Source organism: Ptychodera flava, chromosome 9 (genome assembly GCF_041260155.1).
Source record: "Ptychodera flava strain L36383 chromosome 9, AS_Pfla_20210202, whole genome shotgun sequence".
Lineage (NCBI taxonomy): Eukaryota > Metazoa > Hemichordata > Enteropneusta > Ptychoderidae > Ptychodera > Ptychodera flava.
This window is the reverse complement of record NC_091936.1, coordinates 30,465,558-30,487,525: the sequence shown is the minus strand read 5'-3', so window position 1 is coordinate 30,487,525 and position 21,968 is coordinate 30,465,558. Positions and strand designations below refer to the sequence as shown.

The 21,968-nt window shown below is 38.6% G+C and overlaps 1 protein-coding gene across 1 annotated transcript; it reads left to right on the top strand.

Moving 5' to 3' along the window:
- The first annotated feature begins 14,564 nt into the window (after window positions 1-14,564).
- Window positions 14,565-15,407, top strand: LOC139141267 (probable G-protein coupled receptor 21). The gene has a single exon (XM_070710893.1). The coding sequence runs from the start codon at window positions 14,565-14,567 to the stop codon at window positions 15,405-15,407; it is 843 nt and encodes a 280-aa protein (XP_070566994.1).
- Window positions 15,408-21,968: the final 6,561 nt, after the last annotated feature.

Here is a 21,968-nt window from a genome sequence, read left to right as displayed (position 1 = left end):
ATCTGTTTATCATTTCCTTTTGGTATGGCCAGTCAAAAAATCGTTGAAGCGACGGGATCATGGAGTGTTCTGCACGACAATTTCCTAGGAAAACAAGTAAGAATCCCGAAGAGGCTAATTTCCGAGATTTTGAAGTGTTTAAAGAAGAATCAAAATTCTTTGACGCTCACAAATTATCCTATCACAGTTCTACAATCGGAAGTGCATCACATACCACAGTTTTGTAATTGAAATTCAGCGAATATTGTTTAAATGCCGAAATTGTAGCAGAGAACCCATTGGATATAGTTTGCGCAAACTTAAAGGAGCAGCAAGATTTCTTCGTGTAAAATACGGTCAAGCCTTAGGTAACTTTTTATTACTTCGGAAAAATGTGCAGTTGATTCCTTCATCTGAGGTTCGTCACCAAGATACTATAATCACTATACACTGATTGACAGCTGTTGAGAATAATAATATCCTACTTGAGTTATACAGATTAAATATCGGATGAGGATAAGATAGAATTTGACGACATAATGGTCGAACCTTTGTTCACGAATATGAAACCATCTTTTCAACTGCTAAATTTTTATAAATCATACGTCCTTGATACCCTTATGTATGTCTCTGCTATGTAAAATTTCAATATGTAGTGAATTGACATAATAAAAACATATTAATCGTAATTCTTACTGTTTCCTTTGATTGGATGAGAAACCGAAATGTTGATTTCTGCCCATTCAAACCCCTGTCATCGTAACTATTTCTATAATAGGATACATCCATGGATACATCCATGCTATATCTAATATAGGACCCCTCATCGAAAAACCTATACAATTGCACCAGGCGTGATCGAACTTTTAAGCCTAGTTGTTTACCTCCAAGTTCGACATTGTGGAGAAAAGCCAAACGAGGTCACAGACACCCGATGTGTCGTTGTATCTACCTGTCTGATATTCACGTCCTTCAGATGGTATATATGCACTCGAGGACACTCATTCGGACCCTGAGAAACGCTGGCGGTAAAATTTGACTGGTCTACGCTGGAACTGTCAGAAATTAACATGACAATACCAGGTATTTATTATGTATAGACTCTTTATATGGAGGCAAGACAGCTGATTAGAGAATACCTTTATAGTTTGCCTAATAGCATATCAACACACCTTTGACTACATAAATTTTATATATCAAGTCAATAGAGCTACAATAGGTATTGCGGTCACTCTGAGTTACAAATATCTTTAAATGCTAGATTTCCACGATGACACCTTATTTTCATTGTTGTTGATTTTAAGCGAGAAATGTTTATGATTCCTTGATAAAAATCTTTCGCAAAATTTTAAAGGGCAGGTCATTTATCAGCCTTATCTACAAGCAAATTGACCACCTTGATAAAAAAATTCAGTGGAAAACAAATCACAGTGTAAATACTCAATGTCAACACGTATTAATGCGAAAACCAGGGATTGAGGACTGTCCCTTTAAATATTTCAGTTTCGAAGGAGTACTATCAATTGCATAAACACGTCTATGTGTTGTGATATTAACTATATATCTATCGTTTTGTTTTCAGGTCGGTCAGGCATATTTAGAATACCGGATACCGAAAAATGGGGATAATTACACTTAATGTCGATGAATCTTGCATCGATCTAGTCTACGTTGGTCCGTGAAATGAGATACTTTATTCAATAAGCCAATGCTGTTGGAGTAAAATGGTTTACTTGACGATTATTATTGCACTTATTTCCGTTCTGACAGTAACTTTTAACATTGTCAACATCGCAGTCTTGTATAAGACAAAAAAGCTGCCGAAATATTCCAGATACTTTATGCAATCTCTTGCCGTTGCCGATCTAGGTGTCGGGATTCTGTCGGCGTTCGGCATCTACCCTTCTGTCAGCGGTTACTGGCCCTACGGAGAATTTGGCTGCCGGGCACTCGGTGCATGGTGGTCGGTGTCTTGCGGGGTGTCTATTCATTCCCTTCTGTGCATCAGCATCGAACGCCACCTTGCCTTAAACCACCCTCTTCGCTATCGAGCCTACGTTACTCGGCGACGATGTACCGTATCCATCGTCTCTGTATGGGCAGTCAACATCGTATGGGCGACGTTCGTTGCAACTCGCAGTCCGTCCTGCTACGATTATAACCCAGGCTGCTATATGTGCATACCTCTGCGCAAGTTCGCCGAATGCAAAGTTTACCAAAATGTTGGGTTAGCCTTCTTCGCTTTCATCCCGTGTATGTTGACACCGTGCATATATGCCAACATAATTTATCTCTCTTATAAACACCAGAAGCAAATAAGGCGTAACACTATTACCCGTGCGGAGAATGACCAAGGTATCCCTAATACAAGATTCGAAATGGAAAGAAATCTTCGGGCAGCGAAACTATCCTTGGTGGTCACCGGAGCTTTGTATGTTTCCTGGATCCCCTTTGCCGTGAAACAGGCAATAGGTGTGTACTTCTCACCGTATTTGGAGTTTCTTGTCGCGTGGCTGTCTTTCTCCAACAGCCTCTGGAACTTTATCATCTACGGCGCCATGAACAAGGGATACCGATCGACGCTTGTGCAGATGTTTAGGACCGCATTTTGCAGGAAGACGGAGTCCAACCATTGAAAGTAACCTGTTAACAGTTTGAGAGACTTGAGAGGGACACTTTTAGTGTGTATTTGGTTTCAGTGTCAGTATGGCTGTAATTGGCACAATGACAACTCGGTCCAATATCAGTATTCGATTCAAGTGAGTTAACATCAGAGTTAGTCGGATTGTCGCCGCACACAACTCTATTGTCTATACACATCTGCCATTTTGCAGTCAAAGATTGTGATACCTAAAACCTTCCGTCAAGTCCCCTTTCAGTAACCGTTAACCCTTTTGGCGCCAAAATCTATTTTTGTCACCTTTATAAAATATGCCACAGTAATCTTTTTCTGATTTTTTGCCGCCAAAATTTTGATAAAAAAACTGTAGCTGATGAAATGTAATATCCTTTTGGTTCAGAATTATGAAAAAAATACTTACAGAAAAGTTCACAAACATTGGTAAAATATTACATTAAAATTTTGGTGGGAAAATTACAGCAGTCAAAGGATTAAGTTTTATTAGATGTATTTTTTAAATTAATTTCCTGTTATTTGCGTTCTGATGGAAAAACACATTTCTTGTTCTACCAAAATCATGTCGAAATTCCCAGTCTTCAACTTAACGTTCAACAAAGCCTCTGTGTGTGATGCCTAATGATATTGTTGACGACTGAATATTTGAGTGAAGACTAGAATTCATTTTTTCAACAATCAAAAACTTTGTACACTAATCAAAGCGTACTTAAGGCGACTTAATGAAAGAACAATAGATAAATAAGCAAAGTTCAATTAGTAAAAATCCTCGGGCGTCAGGCAAATTTTGATAAAATCAACTGATAAACTCTGACGGCAAACATTCAAGAAGTGATGTAAAAAATGTCGCCATTGTGCAGAGGCTTGGAAGTCTTCAGGCATTTGATTCGCTGGAAAGTTTTTGTTCTTATTGAATTATTTCCAAACAGCCAATCAGGTAGACAATAGCGTTTTTATGACTCCTTAACTTGATGTAAAGAAAGACAATCTGCCGATCAGATGTAACCTTCTTAACCGTCACCGTTGCACAAAACCAACAGCCGTAGGGGTCTCTGTGTCGTGTCTATAGCACGTATCATCGTCACTTTTATACATTCCACTTCTTGAATGTTAGTAATTCAGTCATGCTAATATTTAAGAGTAATTACTATTTTGTTGATTATCTGCCCAAACAAGCTGCCCTATATACAGAATCCTCAATAGCAGATAACTAGCATTGTTATTTTACCTTCAGCGCAAATTTAACGTAATCGGCTGCAGATTCGATTATGTTCATTCAAATAAAACTATAAACATTGAAAAACTTTTCAAAGACAAATTAGGGTAGAATTAACCTGGGGATAGATATTTGATGCTCGAAGTTTTACAATACGTCTACCGGTTGTGTCGGCTCATTTGAAGCGCACGGCGCAAGTAAAGTTTTCTCGGCATATTTTTGTGAAAATCGAAAAACATTTTTCTTACTCAGTAAACACAGGAACAGTGGCCATTTTGAATTTCAAATATCGGTAAATATTTGTGATTTGTGTCTCTAGTATAGAATTTTGAAGGGTGAATCCTGATTTTAGGCTTTCTTTCGAAATGGAATGGTTAAAATTTCCTAGTGGAAATCTTGAGCAAAACTGTAAGACTTTCTTTTCCGAGGCGCAACTACTAGTACCTCAATTTGCTTCGAATACACTGTACTGTGCCACTATAAGGTCGACTGTTATGGAAGAACTATGATACACCAACGCCTAATAGGTCGAATATCTTCTTAAGATTGTTATGTCTTCTTATTAAAAATTACTAAAATCAAACTTTGATGACTCCTGTTTCTAAATAAGGCGATAGTGAGTTCGATCTGCACGCCAATGCCGATCATTGAACCACGGTCCGGGACCGTGATTGCATGCAACGCTGCACAATGGAGACCAAGGTGTTAGGCCTACCTCTCTGCTGTTGGAGTATGTATGCTTATCAATCTCATTAATGTCATATTAGAAACAAAATAGTCCCTTCTTTCTGCAATTTTTCACTCCGAGTAATATTTTGGGAAGAGTGAGCATATTGGTTATCTCTGCGTTTCACTGAAATACATCGATATACAAATAGCGTAATTTTAAAATATCCCGAAGCCGACATGATTTTGCACAGCACGCAACATTTAGTTACGATGCATTGACCGTATGTTTGATAAAGATACGGCAAGGGTTAGCATATCTGTTATTGGTATATAGGACGATCTAAACTTTAACCTATTGTCATTTAATTGAATCAAATCTAATAAAAATTATGAGTACAATTAAAATATAAATCCTGATGAAGCTCTGACTCCAGTGTAAAAGTATGGAGAATTCTGGCGTTTCCTTTCCTTTTTTTTAAGTTTCAAAATGTTTTGATTTCTTGTTAGATATCACACCGGCGGAGGTTGGGTGTAATTCTGGATCAGTGTACGTAAATTCAATTACGACCTCAACTTTTTCTTCGTGAAGTAGACCAAAACATTGATTTGTTTGCTGTCTACGATGCAATTTCAATCGTAAATTGTGAGTTTGTGTTTTTTTCTCGCCAACAGGTCGTACATATATTGCAAATTGGGTGATCCTATCAAACGAATCTACAGCCTGTTTTTTCGAATCGTGTGTAGCTTCAATCCCAAACCGACTGACGCGGTTTCCTATTGTTTGATAGAGCAAATTCGCACCCAGGCCGGCCAAGATTGTGATGAGATGAGGAAAAATCGGTCCACATACACGCAAATGTTACTCTCACACCAGAGAGTTTAGGTCGCCACAAGTCGGCCTTGGTTTTAAACAATGTGGACGCGCTACATGGTCTGCTCTGGGCTGGCCTTATTTATGTCGGGTCTGAAGTGTAGGTTCAGAGCCGACACAAATTTACGACCGGGCCCTGATTAGGTGTGTCAACCGTTTAGGCCGGCCCTTGAGCCCTCGCAGTTGGAACAAAGCGATGTGATTCAAAGGCGGGAAATTCAAATAGAGTGTTAGACCATAGACCCTCGAGAAAAACTTCTCGAGGGTCTATGGTAAGGCTAGTCCCCAGTGGCTTGGCGTTTTGGCCGCAGTTACTGGCTGGCCAATGTGGGCCAACTCCTCGATCTACGCAACAGCCTGCCACTAACGCGACAGTCTGCATAAGTTTAGTAGTTCAGTGTATTCTGTTTTAATATTAATATGCCCACAAACTTGCAGCAAGTCTAATACAGTGTGAACGCGAACCAATTCTTTTTTGTCTTTTCACAATCTAGCTTGTAGACGCCCTTGGGCCTGAGTGTGAATTCAAGTATTTGAAAATTGTCACTTAAAGTTTGCTGTAGGCCAACTATTACGGCTTCAACTGGGTAAAGGGCGGACATAAACCGTTCACAGACATTTGGGCCTGGTCGCTAATTTATGTCGCCTCTGAACTCAATTTTGTACGTCCATGACCCGACATAATTCAGGTCGGCCGAGGGCAAAACCAGACCGGAGTTGGGTGTTCAGTTCACATAGGTGTTTTAACCAGGGCCGACTGAGAGGCGAGCTAAACTTTATATACAGTGTGAACGTAGAACAAATCTTATGTGTAATATATTACATTATTGTTTTTGTGTCTCAAAAAAGCGACTTCCTTATACTGCAGGGGCACTTTCAAGAATCTTGTGATCTAGAATCCATCTCCAACTTTTTTAAACAATCTTGGTATTTCTAGAGAAGGTGACATCATATCCTGTAAAATGGTGGCCGCGTTTCTCAGAGACACTGCCAGTAAACTGCACAAGTGCCTCGGAACCGATAAAATTCCGCGTTGTTCCATGTAAATATTTCATCAGGGAACGAAACTGTGTGAAGTTAACTGTCTAACATCTGAATGGGAGAGCATCCATGCACGTCAACCGTGCTTGGTTTTCTTGAGGAAAGAGCCCAATGTACTGTTCTGCTTGCAAGATGGGTCTGAACAATATAACACAGAATGATAACACATCGAGAACGTACAACTTTCAAAATACATAAACCCAGAGTGAGTGGTGCCACCTGCACGAAGACGGGGGGTGTGATGGAGAGACATTATTCAACCAAACATTTAAAACGAAGGTCATTTACATTTTTAATAGGGGAAACTAGCAATTGCCTGATTGTTAGTTTCAATGAACAATCTAAATTTTATAGTACAGAGCAGGGGCACTTTCTTCCCTTCCTAGATACTTGTTGTGGTTTGATTTACTTCCAGACTGCAATAGTCGGATATAACGATACTAAGTTGGTGACCTTATAACGTTACTTTACGAGTCCTCTGTAAGTGAGACATCTATTTGTGGTAAACGCCATTTTTTTATATCGGAGGCAGTAGTGCTTTCGCTTCACCTTCCCATCTCACATACGACAGCTTATGTCGCGTCAACGGTTGTCTGTATTTGTCTTTCTGGTCTTTGGGACAAGGAACGGTCGTCTATATCTGTCTTTCTGGTCTCTGGGACAAGAAAATCTTAGTTTATTTGTAGACGTGCTTCTTTAATGACTCGTAGATGTACGTGAAAAGTATCACGACATCAAAATTAATAAGGTATATGGTATCATGTGAGATGGTCACGTGAAAAAAAAATTGTCGTTTCCCTGATGTGCGTTAATGGTATTGGCGGGCCATTTCCTTCAGCTTTTTGAAGTGATATAATGGCGCATATTATAGTGAATGGTGAACGGTGTCACGATTACTGAATGGAATGAAAATGAAAGTGATATTCCTCGGGGGAATCCTGTTATACCACACAACGGAGAGAACACAGGCATCTTATCGTGACAGTCGTACAGTCATGCTGGATGGTTTAAAATAGACACAACTACAGAGCACGTAAATCAAAGAGGGGCGTTAACTTCGAATTGAATTGTTCATTTTTCATAAACGTCTACAGAAACGATCTCCTTTGAGTTTAGTCTAATTGTTACCTACTTTGTACTCATCATTATATTTTACATTTTGCGAACATCAAATTTAAGAGCTTATATATTTTTTGATATGCTTGCAATGACAAAGTCTGGCATGCGGAATTTGAGCTTGCGTTTCCTATAAAAATCCGTTTCTCCCTGGAACCATTGTATCGCCGTATTGTCCTACAAATAATAAATTATTAAAAAGATATGTACTAACTTATTATCATGTCGGCCTGCACGCCGATCAAAATGTCTTTGTACACAAGTACTTCAATATCGGCATGATTAATGTCCGTCGATCAACTTTGTACATTCTAGTTCCATATCGTAAAATCACAATGTTGGTGGCTGTGCGCTATGTCGCCATTCCACACAGCGACTTTAGACACAAGGACTGCATGGATGGCCAGCATGCACTATACCGCCTGTCCTTCGTCAGTGCTGTTTTGTATAATATGTCCGTCATGGCATGCCATATGGAGATTTGATGCCACTCAGGGTATTCTTGTTTGCATGCTTCCTCATAAAATATTGATGAGTTTCTCTTGTATTAGGCACTACAGCTTTAGGTTGTCAGGGTTCAACGCATCAAAGCAAGAAAAAAATTATTCACTATATGTTTCCGTACCAGCCTCAATTTGTCAGTCTGTCCAGCTGCCTTTTCGTCGGTCTATGTATGTGTGCGCTCATATTTGTTTCACTATCGTTCTTGTAAACAATACATGATTCAATCTCCCAGTTTCATCTCTAGCTCCATTCACATGAACAATTTTCACTTTACTTGTCAATATACAAATTTCTGTTAACATTTGTTATAATGGTAATTCGTATTTGTGATATGGTGGTGGACATTTGTTATATGGTGATGGGCATTTGTTATATAGTAATGGGTAATTGTAATATTATAACGAGCATTTGTTATGTTATGATGGGCATTTTTAAAATTATAATGGGCATCTTTTATTTTGCGATGGGCATCTGTTATATTGTGATATTCCTCATATTGTAATGTGTATTCCTCATATTGTGATGGTCAGTCATTCCTTATATTGTTACGCGCATTCTTTATATTGTTATGCGCGTTGGTTATATTATGATGAGCATTCTTTATATGGTGATGAGCATTCTTTATATTGTGATGTGGATTCATCGTGTTGTGATGTGGACTCTTCATTATACGATGAGGAACATAAAACGCCTATTTTTGAGACGCAAGTAAAGATTTGTGTATCCAAGAAATGTTAAGAATAATGAAACTCAATTTCTAAACGGTGACTAAATATGTGATACAATATCATAAAACCAAGAATTGGGTATATATCCACTTGGGCCTAATATTATTTATACTGTACGCCTGGGCTAATCGTCCTTTGACTGGCCGAAAGCCCAGCGCAATCCCGAAGGAGGATTGTCTGGAAAAGATTTGTGTATTGGTTTTCACGGTCGGATCGGTTACAGTAACTGTTATAACACGTAGTTGCAATAGCTGTAGCCGACGAGCCGTACGCCGGCTTTTTCTATGTACATCAGCGTCGGCTCGTGTAGGGGCCGACGCTACACAGCCACCGCCCGGCTACACAGCCAACACGGCAGAAAAAGCTGGCGCACGGCCCGCGGGCTACACTTATTGCAGCCATGTTAGGCAGTCATCAAAGGAATTTGCCACGATAGCAACAGGACCGTCGCGGATTCTTCAGTCTGAGCAACTCTTGCTGGACATTGCATGGCTACAGTGAGTGAACACGAAATGAATGACATGAACTTGGATTGAGACTGCGGCTAAAAACGTGTCTACTGTCTGTTTTCATTACGAGAATCGCCACTGAGGGACTGATCAGTTTCTTCGACCGGGGGAGAGGCGGTGGATTCATAGGGGGTCACCCTGTTTTTGAAATGGCCAATGGGGGGGGGGGGGGGGTGTCAGTGTGTTTTTGAATTTCGAAAAGGCCTCATAAAATGCATCGTACCAGCCACGAATTTCATCATTCAGTTGCATCAGGACATCTGGTTAAGCATAGAAAGTGTGAAATACATTCACTGCTCATTCAAAATACTTTATTCAAACTTTAAAATTGAAACTTTGAAATTCATATTTACAACTGACATGTCACAATTTCATTAACTCACAGAATATATATATATATATATATATATATATATATATATATATATATATATATAATATATATCTTCGAGCTACTTGCGTTTACGATGATCACGACAGGCTGTAATATGGTTTAAATTTAAATATATTCATAACCGAGACGATGGCAAGCATGTCATTAGTTCTAAGTAGCTGTATGTCTCCAAAGTTTCAACACAAGGTATAACTTTATAAGGTACCGGTAGTATGTGAAAGATGTTTGCTAAAACTTTCATCAATGAAACTTTAAACAGTTCTCTCACCAAATAAAAAAGTCTGAACGAATTGGGCCGACCCTTGACCCAGATGACACCCTATCAAACTGAAAAGCTTTCATTTCGGTCTTTAACATCTCATGTTCTCAAAACAATATCTTTCCACCGGGTTTTGCTCCGCAAGCGGGGACCACGTCATCCAATTGACGTTACTTGTAAGACGGACATTAGTTAACAAAGACATCAGAAACACCGTGGACTGGTTATTTCTGCACTGTCTGTGAGTCCAACAGAGATGGCGGCCATTTTAATTTTAAATTTCGGTAAGTAAGAAGTATTTTGTTTCTCTAGTACCAAAATTTGTACGGTAACCCCTGATTTTTATACTTGATTTGGTGAGAGAACGGTTGAAAGTTTCATTTAGGGAAGTTTTGGCAAAAGTTTAAGTCTTTCACTTTCGAGACACATTCAACCTTAAGTAGTAATACGGTGTAATGAAACTCTTAATACATACAGCTATTTAGAACTAATGACATGCTTGCCATCGTCTCGGTTATGAATATATTTATATTACAGTCTGTCGTGATGATCGTAAACGCAAGTAGCTTGAAGAGTGTATTGTTAGATCTCTGATCAAAAAGTAATGGACATAATGAAACACGCATGAAGCGACAACATTGGAGATGAAGAAAACAGCTTGTGTGATTAATTACCGGTGCTTGCTGTATGATACAAATTAAAATAAAATTAATGTTGAGCGCAAACAATACAGCATCATCAGTTTAACGCACACAGGTCAATTAAAGTCACTACTGAGCGTGACAATGCTGATCACGCCGAGGAAATAAATCCTGTGGTTCCAGTTTCCAGATGTACTTATTTTTTACCGACCCGAACCTTTTTTGAAGTCGTGTGGCATGGAAACGCGTCAGTGGAGAATAAAGAATCCATCAAGGTATTTCAGCCCAATGTGTATAAGTGAGACGACAGAGCTCAGGTCGTGCGAGCGTACGTACTCGTGCAAACGTGAACGTTGTTCCATGTTAGCAACAAAAATGTGGCAACTTGCATTGTGACGTTGATGTTGCCACAGTCCGACCAAGATCTGGTGAGGTAGCTTATTCAATACATTCTGTCATTGGCGTTTCAATCTGAACGGCATTCAGTCATCAATTTTCTCACAAAGTAATGTCAACATCAAAGTTCGTATTATCATACAGTAGTTTATTTCGACTACCGATTCAGAACAACAGAGTGCCCGTGACAGAACGACGAAATTACAAGCTAAAGAGGTTTAGTGTCGTTTTCGGCCACGGTACCTCACATAGGATACCGCAAAATATATACTAGGCCTACAGTACTATAGAGTGCTGGTGTTTTCAACCAATAAACGTACTAGGTGGAGAAAAGCCTAATTCTTAGTTTGACATTTGAAAATTAAGTGTTATGATTAAACACTTATCTTAAAGATGCAACTAAATATTTTGCATCTCATGAATAGAAGTTTACAGTCACCATTATCACGAAGATTCCATATCACATTATAATGAATCAACATCGCAATTTAACAATCACACATTACAACATTACATAAGATATCCACATCACAATATAACCCTGGCAAATCACCATATAAAAAATCCACATCATAAGATGTGAGCAACAAAAAATGCTGTTGATGTGGCCACTTGCATTGTGACGTTGATATTGCCATAGTCCGACCAAGATCTGGTGAGGTAGCTTATTTAATACGTTCTGTCGTTGGCATTTCAATCTGAACGGCATTCAGTTATCAATAATCTTACAAAGTTATGTCAACATCAAACTTCGTATTATCGTACATTAGTTTATTTAGATTACCAATTCAGAGCCAATTCATTGTAAATGAACACCACAATAAAACAATGCTCATTACAATATAACAAATGCCAATCACATCATAATATAACAAAAGCCCATCACTATACAATAAATGCCCATCACAATATAACAAATGCCCATTGTACTATAACGAATGCTTATCACATAATAAATGCTCAACAAAATATAACAAATGTCCATCACTATATAACAAATGCCCACCACTGTATGAAAATAGCGCATCACCGTATAACAAATGCCATCACCATATAACGAATATAATGCCCGTCACCATATAACAAATGACCATCACTATATAACAAATTTGTATCACTATACAACAAATGCCCACCACTGTATGAAAATAGCGCATCACCGTATAACAATGTGCATCAAGTCACCATTTTACTTCACTTAAGACAGCTACGGCTTTCCGTATAACCCACTCAAAAAACGGCGCCATTGTAACAAGAATATACTGCATTATGATGATGCGCTTTAACTCTCATACAAATTCAGAACCTGCGCAGTGCAATGTTCATCAATATGCAAGTATACACTTACTTTATTGGGTCTCTTTAAACAAACTGTTTTGTCCCCAGCAAAAAATCTCCAACAATAAATATCTAACTAACATCGCAATATTATTTTTACGCCCCATCTGTGCAGATACAAAATCAAGGAAAAGCTTCCACCGTTGGCTTGAGCGCAAAACAGATAAGTAGACAGAAACAAAGATAGATATATTTATGTGAATAGAAAGCCTCGGAGAGAGGTAGGTAGATAGATAGATGGACAGATAAACAAATAGATAGAGAGATAGATAGATAGATAGATAGATAGATAGATAGATAGATAGATAGATAGATAGATAGATAGATAGATAGATAGATGGACGGACAGGTGGGCAGAGAAGCGGACAGACTGTCAGCCGGAAAGTTTGATTGATTGATTGATTGATTGATTGATTGATTGATTGATTGATTGATTGATTGATTGATTGATTGATTGATTGATTGATTGATTGATTGATTGATTGGTCGTTTGACTGACTGATCGATCGAATAATTGATTGATTGATTGATATCTATTGCAGCAGCTTTCAATAAATAATAGTATCCACCGAATATGGTAGCTAGCTTTAGCAAAATTAGTCACAAACCAGTTACCGTTTACGTTTGCCACTAGTTAAGCTTATCAAACTCCACGTGTCCCTGTCAGTTCCGCATCTCTCGTTCTGAATAATACACTAATTGACTCATCATGTCACTTTCAGTACAGACGCGGGAAATCCTCAACATATTGTCACTTCCTCCGTTAGTTAATTTATTCAAAGAAAGGTGGCAGACCATTTCATACACAACTTGAGCCATCTCGCTCAGTCATCACTCGCCAATATAAAACAGATCAAATCCTGTGACTCCCACACATATCATGTCTAGTGGCCGGCTACAACCGTTACTGCGGTGCTATGGAAATCACCCAATAAGAACTGCATGGCAAGTACGATAACCTACATGTTGTTTAATAGACAAGGTATGAGAAACAGCTCAGATAGTCGAGTCAATCAGGTGCGCCCTCACACGGCCTATCGTTTTCGGTTTCCTATCGTACGCTATCACCTCTCTCCACCTGTTCATGTGTGTAGCATGTGATAAACTATAATTAACACTGAGGCGCCTCTTTTATTAGTTGACACTGATTACATCTAAAGTCGAAAATTAATGAAGAAACAAACCTCATCAATGATTCATTTCCTTTGTTACTTGGACAGCACCAACATCACCATTTGCTTCATTGCGGTTTTTTGTCGGTCACTTGTTTTGATGGATAGGACGGATAGCTTGTTTTGATGGATAGGACGGATAGCTGAAATTAGCCGCAGAGGCAAACAGACAAGTGTTTTGATGGCAACATAACGCAGTTTGACAAAATCAAAATGAAGAAAACGTGACAACTGATTAATCATAAAGGTGACACTGAGCGCAGTGTTCCTAATTAAATCATCTCTTGTGTGATATTGACTCAGCAGTCATCGTTTTGATTGAATCGGGTACAATGATGAATGTAGGGCAAAGTACTCGGTAGAGTTATTTTCTGATTGTGTTTAAAGATGGATAATCCCTTATAAATAATGATTTGTTGCTCTAAAAACAGTTGAATTACGGCAGGAAACCAGGAATCACAATGTAAATGGCGAAGAACGCGACCACGCCATCAGAGCATGCGCAGAGCCTTGTTTTAGACAGTCTCGGCTTCTGACAACCTTCGGTCATCTTTGTTGCATTGCAGTCTTTGAGGGTATACACCGAGATGGCTGTCAGGTGAACTGCGTCCTCTTAAGGAGCATTTCTCACATTTTCCATCGAGGCGACAGTCCAATTTTCTCGCCAGCTTCGTTCGTCTTTGCAACGCTGTTATGGGGACGGAGGGGTAACAGAATTGTGAACTTTTCCAAGCACTACACACTTGATCATCTGGAAGTTCAGAACTGCAACATCTTCAGAAGCTTTTTGAATTTCGTTTTTGCCCAATATGGACGTGGGTGAAAGTCTATAGTGGTGTGGATATCGTGAGAATAAGTCAATTTTTCGTTGAATTCAAACCGCAACACTAACCTTGCCTCTACGGCCAAATAGCTGATTCAATGAATTCTACGTACGACTTTGGACAGTTTTCTACGATTTCATAATTTATAATGAGAAATGGTTTTTCTGACAGTCTTCATCGCCTTGCTTTCTTTCCTTATTATAACCGCCAACATCGTAAACATCGCAGCATTGCGTGCGACGCGACGACTTCCGACCAACTCTATATATTTCATGCAGTCGCTCGCCACGGCCGATTTGGGAGTCGGCATCGTCACAGCGTTTGCTATCCATCCGTCGCTGGTTGGCTATTGGCCCTATGGTGATCTCGCCTGCCGGATCCTCGGAGGATTCTGGACCACTTTTTGCGGTGTCTCCGTGTTATCTTTGGTGAGCATCAGCATCGAACGGTTTCTGGCCATAGCCTTTCCCCTCCGCTACCATACACTCGTCACGGTGCGACGCTGCATCATTGTCATCGGTCTGCTCTGGGTCGTCAACATTTCACTCAGCGTGTTCTTTGTGACCCGCACTGACCCCGCTTTCTACTCGTACAGCAGCGGGGCGTTTATGTGTCTGCCGGGATGCCTCGGGGACGATTGCAGCATGCACCTGAGTCCCGGTTCCGCAATCTACGTGATCATTCCCTGCCTCATACTTCCCTGCATCTACATCAGTATCATGTTCGTCGCCCGGAAACACCGTAGGAAGATCAGCGGCCGCGAGAGCAGCATAAGCCAGGGCCCGAGCACCGGGACAACGCGGGGAAATGCAGACACTTCGACGCGGGTTGAAGGGCGCGTGAGGAGGAACTTCCGCGCAGCCAAGATCACTTGCGTGGTAACGGGCGTGTTTTATCTCTCCTGGTTGCCCCTGGCGACCAGGACCTTCATCTCGATAAGCGGTGTCGATGTTTCACCACAGGCCGAGTTTATCACCACGTGGCTTGCCTTCGCGAACAGCCTGTGGAATTTCATCATTTACACCGTAATGAGTAAGTGTTTCCGGTCTACCATTGCACGTGGCTTTGTGAGAGTCTGCAAGAGGAAAACTTATGTTGAAGAATTCAGTTATTAAAAGACTTACAAATGTGACTTGTTATATCTTATGCCATGGTTCAGTTTAAGGGAGGTGGGCGTCGGAACTGTGCTCAAAGGTTGCCAGGGACCCCTACGACCGATGTAAATACTTTATCTAGGGTATGTTGTCGATTAATGAAAGATGAAGCATGCTTGTTAACAATGAATATCGTAAACTTTTTATGTTGCAGCTATGTTGAAGTAATGCAGATAGATATTATGCAAGAAATACATTGTATAAATAAGAGAGTCGCACACAGGCGGTTCCGACGACCAGCCCCTTTAAACAGAGAAAACAACTGGGTTTTTTTTTTTGAAATACAGACGACAGAAGCGGATAGCCCTGTTCTTATTATTTCGAACTCTACGGACAAAAGTGGAACATGAATTTTTTTGTCCAAGATACCATGTATGCATCGGCACAACTTTCGCCGGGGTATTTGCTAGAAACTCGGTCGATTTTATGAGTTGTAAATATTGCGATGAAGGTCCCTAATTCATAGAAAGGCAACAGGTTTTGAAGAAATGCATAAACTTAGGGACGGACCATTAGATCTTGGGAGGGGGGTGGTCAAAAACAGAAAAAGAAAATTCAGAGCAGAAAGTTAGGGAAAAAAATCTTCAAACTAGTTTGCAAAATAAAAAAAAATAATAAGAAGACAAAGGCGTAAAAAAATCTGCAAAAGTCTTTAAAATTTTGAATTTTTTTTAGATTTTACCGACAGAAAGCACACTTCTGTATTTTTTAGTACATCCTCCCGGCACATTTTTAATTTTAATTTAGACATTTAGAGTGACTGTATCCCTTATACTGGAAGTTGTGATTATCTTATCTTTTCAGGACTTTTGTATTCTGATCACTTGAAAATTATGAAATTATAGAGCCTGTTTTCTACTTGTTTCCTGCGTACAAACCAAGCAGGTACACTAGGTAAAACATTGAAACTATGGTATGGTTGTCAAGACAGAAAGTTGTATTTGCCTTTTAAGATCAAGGTAAACAGATGCAGGCCACATCAGTTTCATTTTTTGCTCACGTGTTGACACACGTGAGCATATGTCGCAGCGATGTCTGTCTGTCTGTGTGTCTGTCTGTCTGTCCGTCTGTCTGTCTGTCTGTTTGTCTGTCTGTCTGTGTGTCTGTCTGTCTGTGTGCTCAATATCTCAAAACCAGCTCATCAGATCAGAATCAAATCTGGTACATAGATTCAGTTTGCAAATGGCAAGAACTGATTAGTTTTTGGTGGATGTGGCTTGCTTACTTTTTGCTCATTTGCATAATTAATGATTTTAGAAAAAAACAGATATATATTGAGAACGACTGCACACAATTTGATGAGATTTGCTACAAATATTGATCACATCAAGATATATCAGCTGTGAAAGTTATTAAGGGGTGACGTGAAAGATAATTACTAATTTGCATATTTAATGAAATTTCCTAATTAGGGGTATATATCTGAATTTACTCAATCAAAATTGACGAAACTTGGTATCCATATTGAAGGTACTATGATTTAACATTATTGAAAGTCATTAAGCATTTTTACTTCATCCAAATCGTAATTTGCATATTTAATGACCTTTTGAAATTAAGGATATATATTTGAATTTACATAACCAAAATTGATGAAACTTGCTATGTACATTAAAGATACTATGATAGAACATTATTAAATGTCATATAGCATTTTTACTTCAGCCAATTCCTAATTTGCATATTTTATGAACTTTCCTAATTAAGGGTATTTATCTGAATTGACGAGACCAAAGTTGACGAAACTGGCTATGTACATTAAAGATACTATGAAAGAACATTATTGAAAATCATTAAGCATTTGAACTTTAGCCAATTCCTTATTTGCATATTTAATGAACTTTCATAATCAGAGATATTTATATGTATTGACTAGACCAAAGTTGACAAAACTTGCTATGTACATTAAAGATACTATGATACGACGTTATTGAAAGTCATTAAACATTTTTATCTCATGCAGCTCCCAATTTGCATATTTAATGAATTTTGAAATTAGGGATATATATTTGAATTTACATGACCAAAATACCATTATGTAAGCTAACATTATTGAAAGGCATTAAGCATTTTTGCTTCAGCCAATTGCTGATTTGTGTATTGATATTGATATGAGCTTTCCTAATTAGGGATATATACTTGGATTTATTTGATCAAAGTTGGCATAACATGCTATGTATATTGATGATTATACCAGGTTATACCAATATTGGAAGTCATTTCGCACTTAAGTTTTAATGTCAGCTAATTTTTAATTTGCATATCTAATGAGCTTTCAAAGTTTGGAATATTTAGTTTGAAGGACTTGACCAAAGTTGACAAAACTTGGCAATTACACTGGCTATATAAAGAGGTGATACAGTGACAGCAGTCAAAGAAATTAATTATTTCTATATCAGGTAATTGCGTATTTGAATACTTAATGACCTATAGAGTTAATCTGTGGTGAATATTGTTCATTATGTTGATCATAATACTTTCAGTGAAGTTGCAAACATGTGGCAAAGGTTCAAATTTACACATAACTGCAATATATAATGAAACACAGCATTTTATTGCAATGATGAATGCAAGAATGGGTGAACAAGTAGAAACACGTCACTAAAGATAAAACAACATATCAAGTCATTATGTATTATTTTGCTTTTAAAAGGGCATTTTCAATTCTTTTTTCTCAAAAAACAGCCTCAAAAACAACAGCAACACATGTTTTAACATTCAACAATACTCTACGTAGAATGCCATCTATCCAACAAATCCCAACACAAAAACACACAAAAGGGTTGAACTTTGAAAGTTTCTCGATAGCAAATACTGAATAAATCTGCATGAATAATCGTTTTTGTGTAGCAAATTTCAAAGAAATTGGACAAGCCCTTTAAGAGAATACAGATTTTTTGACCATGAATGGCATAAATTGCCCAAAAAAGACAAATATTGAAATTTCAACACATCTATACACATCCAATCAATTTGGACATGCTGCTACAGAGAAATAGATGTTTTGATCAAAAAGGGCAACAATTGCTCTAAAAACACAAATATGCAAATTTCACTATATTTTGCAAACAGCTTCTCAGCTTGTCAAAATCAATTGTAAATCATGAGATATGCATGATGTTTGGTGGGGTGAATGTAGGCATTTCACCACGCAGTAGAAAGGGAAGCCAGGAAACCAAAATAGTCAATTTTCAAAATTATAGGAAGCTACTGAGGAGCAAGAAGACCATGTTTCAGAGGAAGATGTGTAATCCGAAAAAATGCTCCCAAAGTGCCACCAAATAACACCATTTTTGTCTCTATTTTTCAGAAGCTCCAACTGCAGGAGGGGGACACCCCCTCCTGACCTCCCCCCGCAAAAATACTCCCCAAGTGCCACCAAATAACACCATTTTAATCTCTATTTTTCAAAAGCTCCAACGGCAGGAGGGGGACACCCCTTCCTGACCTCCCCCCGCCAAAATACTCCCCAAGTGCCACCAAATAACACCATTTTAATCTCTATTTTTCAAAAGCTCCAACAGCAGCAGGGGGACACCCCTCTCCTGACCTCCCCCCCCCCCCCGTGACCGCTTGCGTGACCGCTTGTGGTGCTTGGCACCACATCTTTGCCCTCTTTATCTTCAGACAGCGACGAACTAAAAAAAATTATAAATCTGAAAATTAACTCTGAAAAAAAAAATTTGCACAGCTAATCTCAATTGGAAAAAAAAATTCAGAAATTTACAATAGTAAAAAAAAAAATTTTCACAATTTCATTGTGACCACCCCCCTCCCAAGGTCTAATGGTCCATCCCTTACACGAACAATAACGTACGGGTTGGTGTCGTATATTTTCTTCCTATCATTCCAGTTTTCGAACATGCAACAAGCGAGGACGTGCGAATCGTCACAGAGACGTGTTTCTTCTGTTACCAGTCATATTTTTATTTGTGTTCTTTTTTCTCTTCGTTTGGTATATCTTTGCGAATGCTAAACTTAAACATGTCAAACACCTCAATAAAACAGAAGATCTGCTTAACTCTTGGAATTCTTTGATTTCTTAGTTGTAGCTATGTCTTCATGGTAAGAATCGAATTGTAAGCCATGAAAACACCGCAAAATGTTTTGTGACATGTAAATGTTTTGAAGTTTCGCCGAATATAACCTTACATCTGCTTGTATTTCGTGAACTTCCCGTACTTGAAATTTACGGTGACCGTGTGTAATCACAACCCCGTACGGTCATCTCTATATTCCTGTTTTCGCTTTCAAACCAAACCCAGAATGTTTTGCAACATCTGGCGACAATTCCCGTTGCGCTACCTTTCCCGACATGCATATGTATGGTCTGGAGATGATAAAATGGGGATCCTACTACGGTCCGTCGGCGGGAATAAGCATAAAAAAGCTTGTGTAGCCCTTACCTCCCATAGATCTGAGACTCACCTACTTACTGATTTACTTACATGCTTCCTTCCCGTACTGGCCTACCAACTCTCTTATAGTCTTAATTACTAAAGAACTTGCTTGCTAGTCATTGCTCGCAAGGACATCACTTACGTATACCAATCGGGAAAATAAGTGCTCGCGTGAGTATTGTAAGAGAATGAACATAATTAGAACTAATATGGGATAATTCAGTGGATAGTGAAGTAATGTTAATCTGCAAATGTAATTTCATCTGTTTTTTGTTTTTTAAGTTATACACTTGTTTTTATGAGTAGTTTGTAATATTGCAACATTCAGCTATAGGGCACCTAACACTTTTGAGAAATTTTAATGGTATGAAGATCCAATGCTGCTAACTTACTTCCGATCGTGTTTATGTTACTCTTACATTCTTTTTACTGAAACTTATTTTCGGTTTTTTTATCGCCCACTTGTTTACTTACTTATTTACCTACTTACCTATCTACCTACTTACTTATTTAGTAACTCATTTACTTTGAAATCTCACTTACTGTCTTACTCACTTACTTACGTACTTATTTACTTACTTATTACTAACAATTAAGTCACTTACTTACGGGTCTCGATATATTTGTATCCATCCATCCATCCATCCATCCATTTAGAATCGATCAATCAATCAATCAATCAATCTGTCAAATCTATCTATCAATCTATCTATTCTCTATCTATCTATCTATCCATCCATCTAACTATCTATTATCCATCCATCCATCCATCCATCCAGCCATCTATCTGTCTGTCTATCTATCTATCCATCCATCCATTCATCCATCCATCCATCCATCCATCTGTCTATCTATCTATCTATCTATCTATCTATCTATCTATCTATCTATCTATCTATCTATCTATCTATCTATCTATCTATCTCGGGTTTAAACTACCATGATTGACTTCCTGCATACAAAGATTAATCAATCTGACTGATTGCCAATCGTATAACTTCATAATTATCATAAAATAAAATCACGAAGCTTAAGGGGGAAGCATGACGTCCATATAAGCACCTTTTATGACCGTAAACTTAGAAGACGAATAAATTTTTATGGTGGGCAATAAAGGAGAGTAAACACCGTGTATCAAAGAACTCATGGAGCGATCTAGATAACATCATGCAGAGAGAGTCGTAAAAACAGCTTGCATGGCTCCTGAAATACAAAACGACATCCAAAATAGCAGTTAGGACCGGGAAATGTAGGGTGATTTTCTACAAATCTAATCGAGTTTTCATCTCGAATGGGTAATATGGTGGCCTACTCATCCTACTTCATCGTGTCGTTGCTATGAAACGGGGAGATCGGGCCAACTCGCCGTGGAGGAGAGTTTCCGAGTGGACAACAGTTAAATAAAATTGATAAAATGACATGTCATTTTTTGTCAATGTGTGATCAACTTGCGGTGTCCACTTCATTTTCAAAGGAAAATTTGTCATTGCAGCTTGCACTTGGCTGTCGCCATCTTTTGTTTCCTTTAATTCTCCGAAGTGAAACGGAATCAATTCTTACTCTCCTGCAAAGAGTCTAGATACATGCTCATGCACGTAGCTTCTGTATCAAACATGGCTGAATCAAAAACACAATGTGAATGACTGCTGACGAAGACGACGGCGATAAAATTGTACAAAGTCCCATGTTTGGGCTGTAAAGATTTTATTATATGCCCCTCTTACATAGTTTTCACTCCCAATTTTGGGTTTACATACAAATGACAATCATATGCTTTATTTCCATGTTAGTCTGTTGACAAAAATCTGTTGAAAATAGAATGATTTTCATATTCGAACGGTGTCTTGATATATTTAAATCACTGTTATGCAGTTTATTGACTTTTTCGCATATTTTTGTAAAAATGGTATTTCCGATGTAAACCATGTAATTTTATAATTTTTAAATCCCGAAGTTGTCAAGTTGAAAATAGTTCCGGTTAACTTTCAGTCTGATAATGACTATGCGGCCAGCTACTTCATCAACAAGTTACCATTGAATCCTATGGAGCGCGTGACGCTCGATATACGAGGCGTGTAATAATGATAATGGTAGTGCTGGTGTCGGTGGTGGAGATGACCTT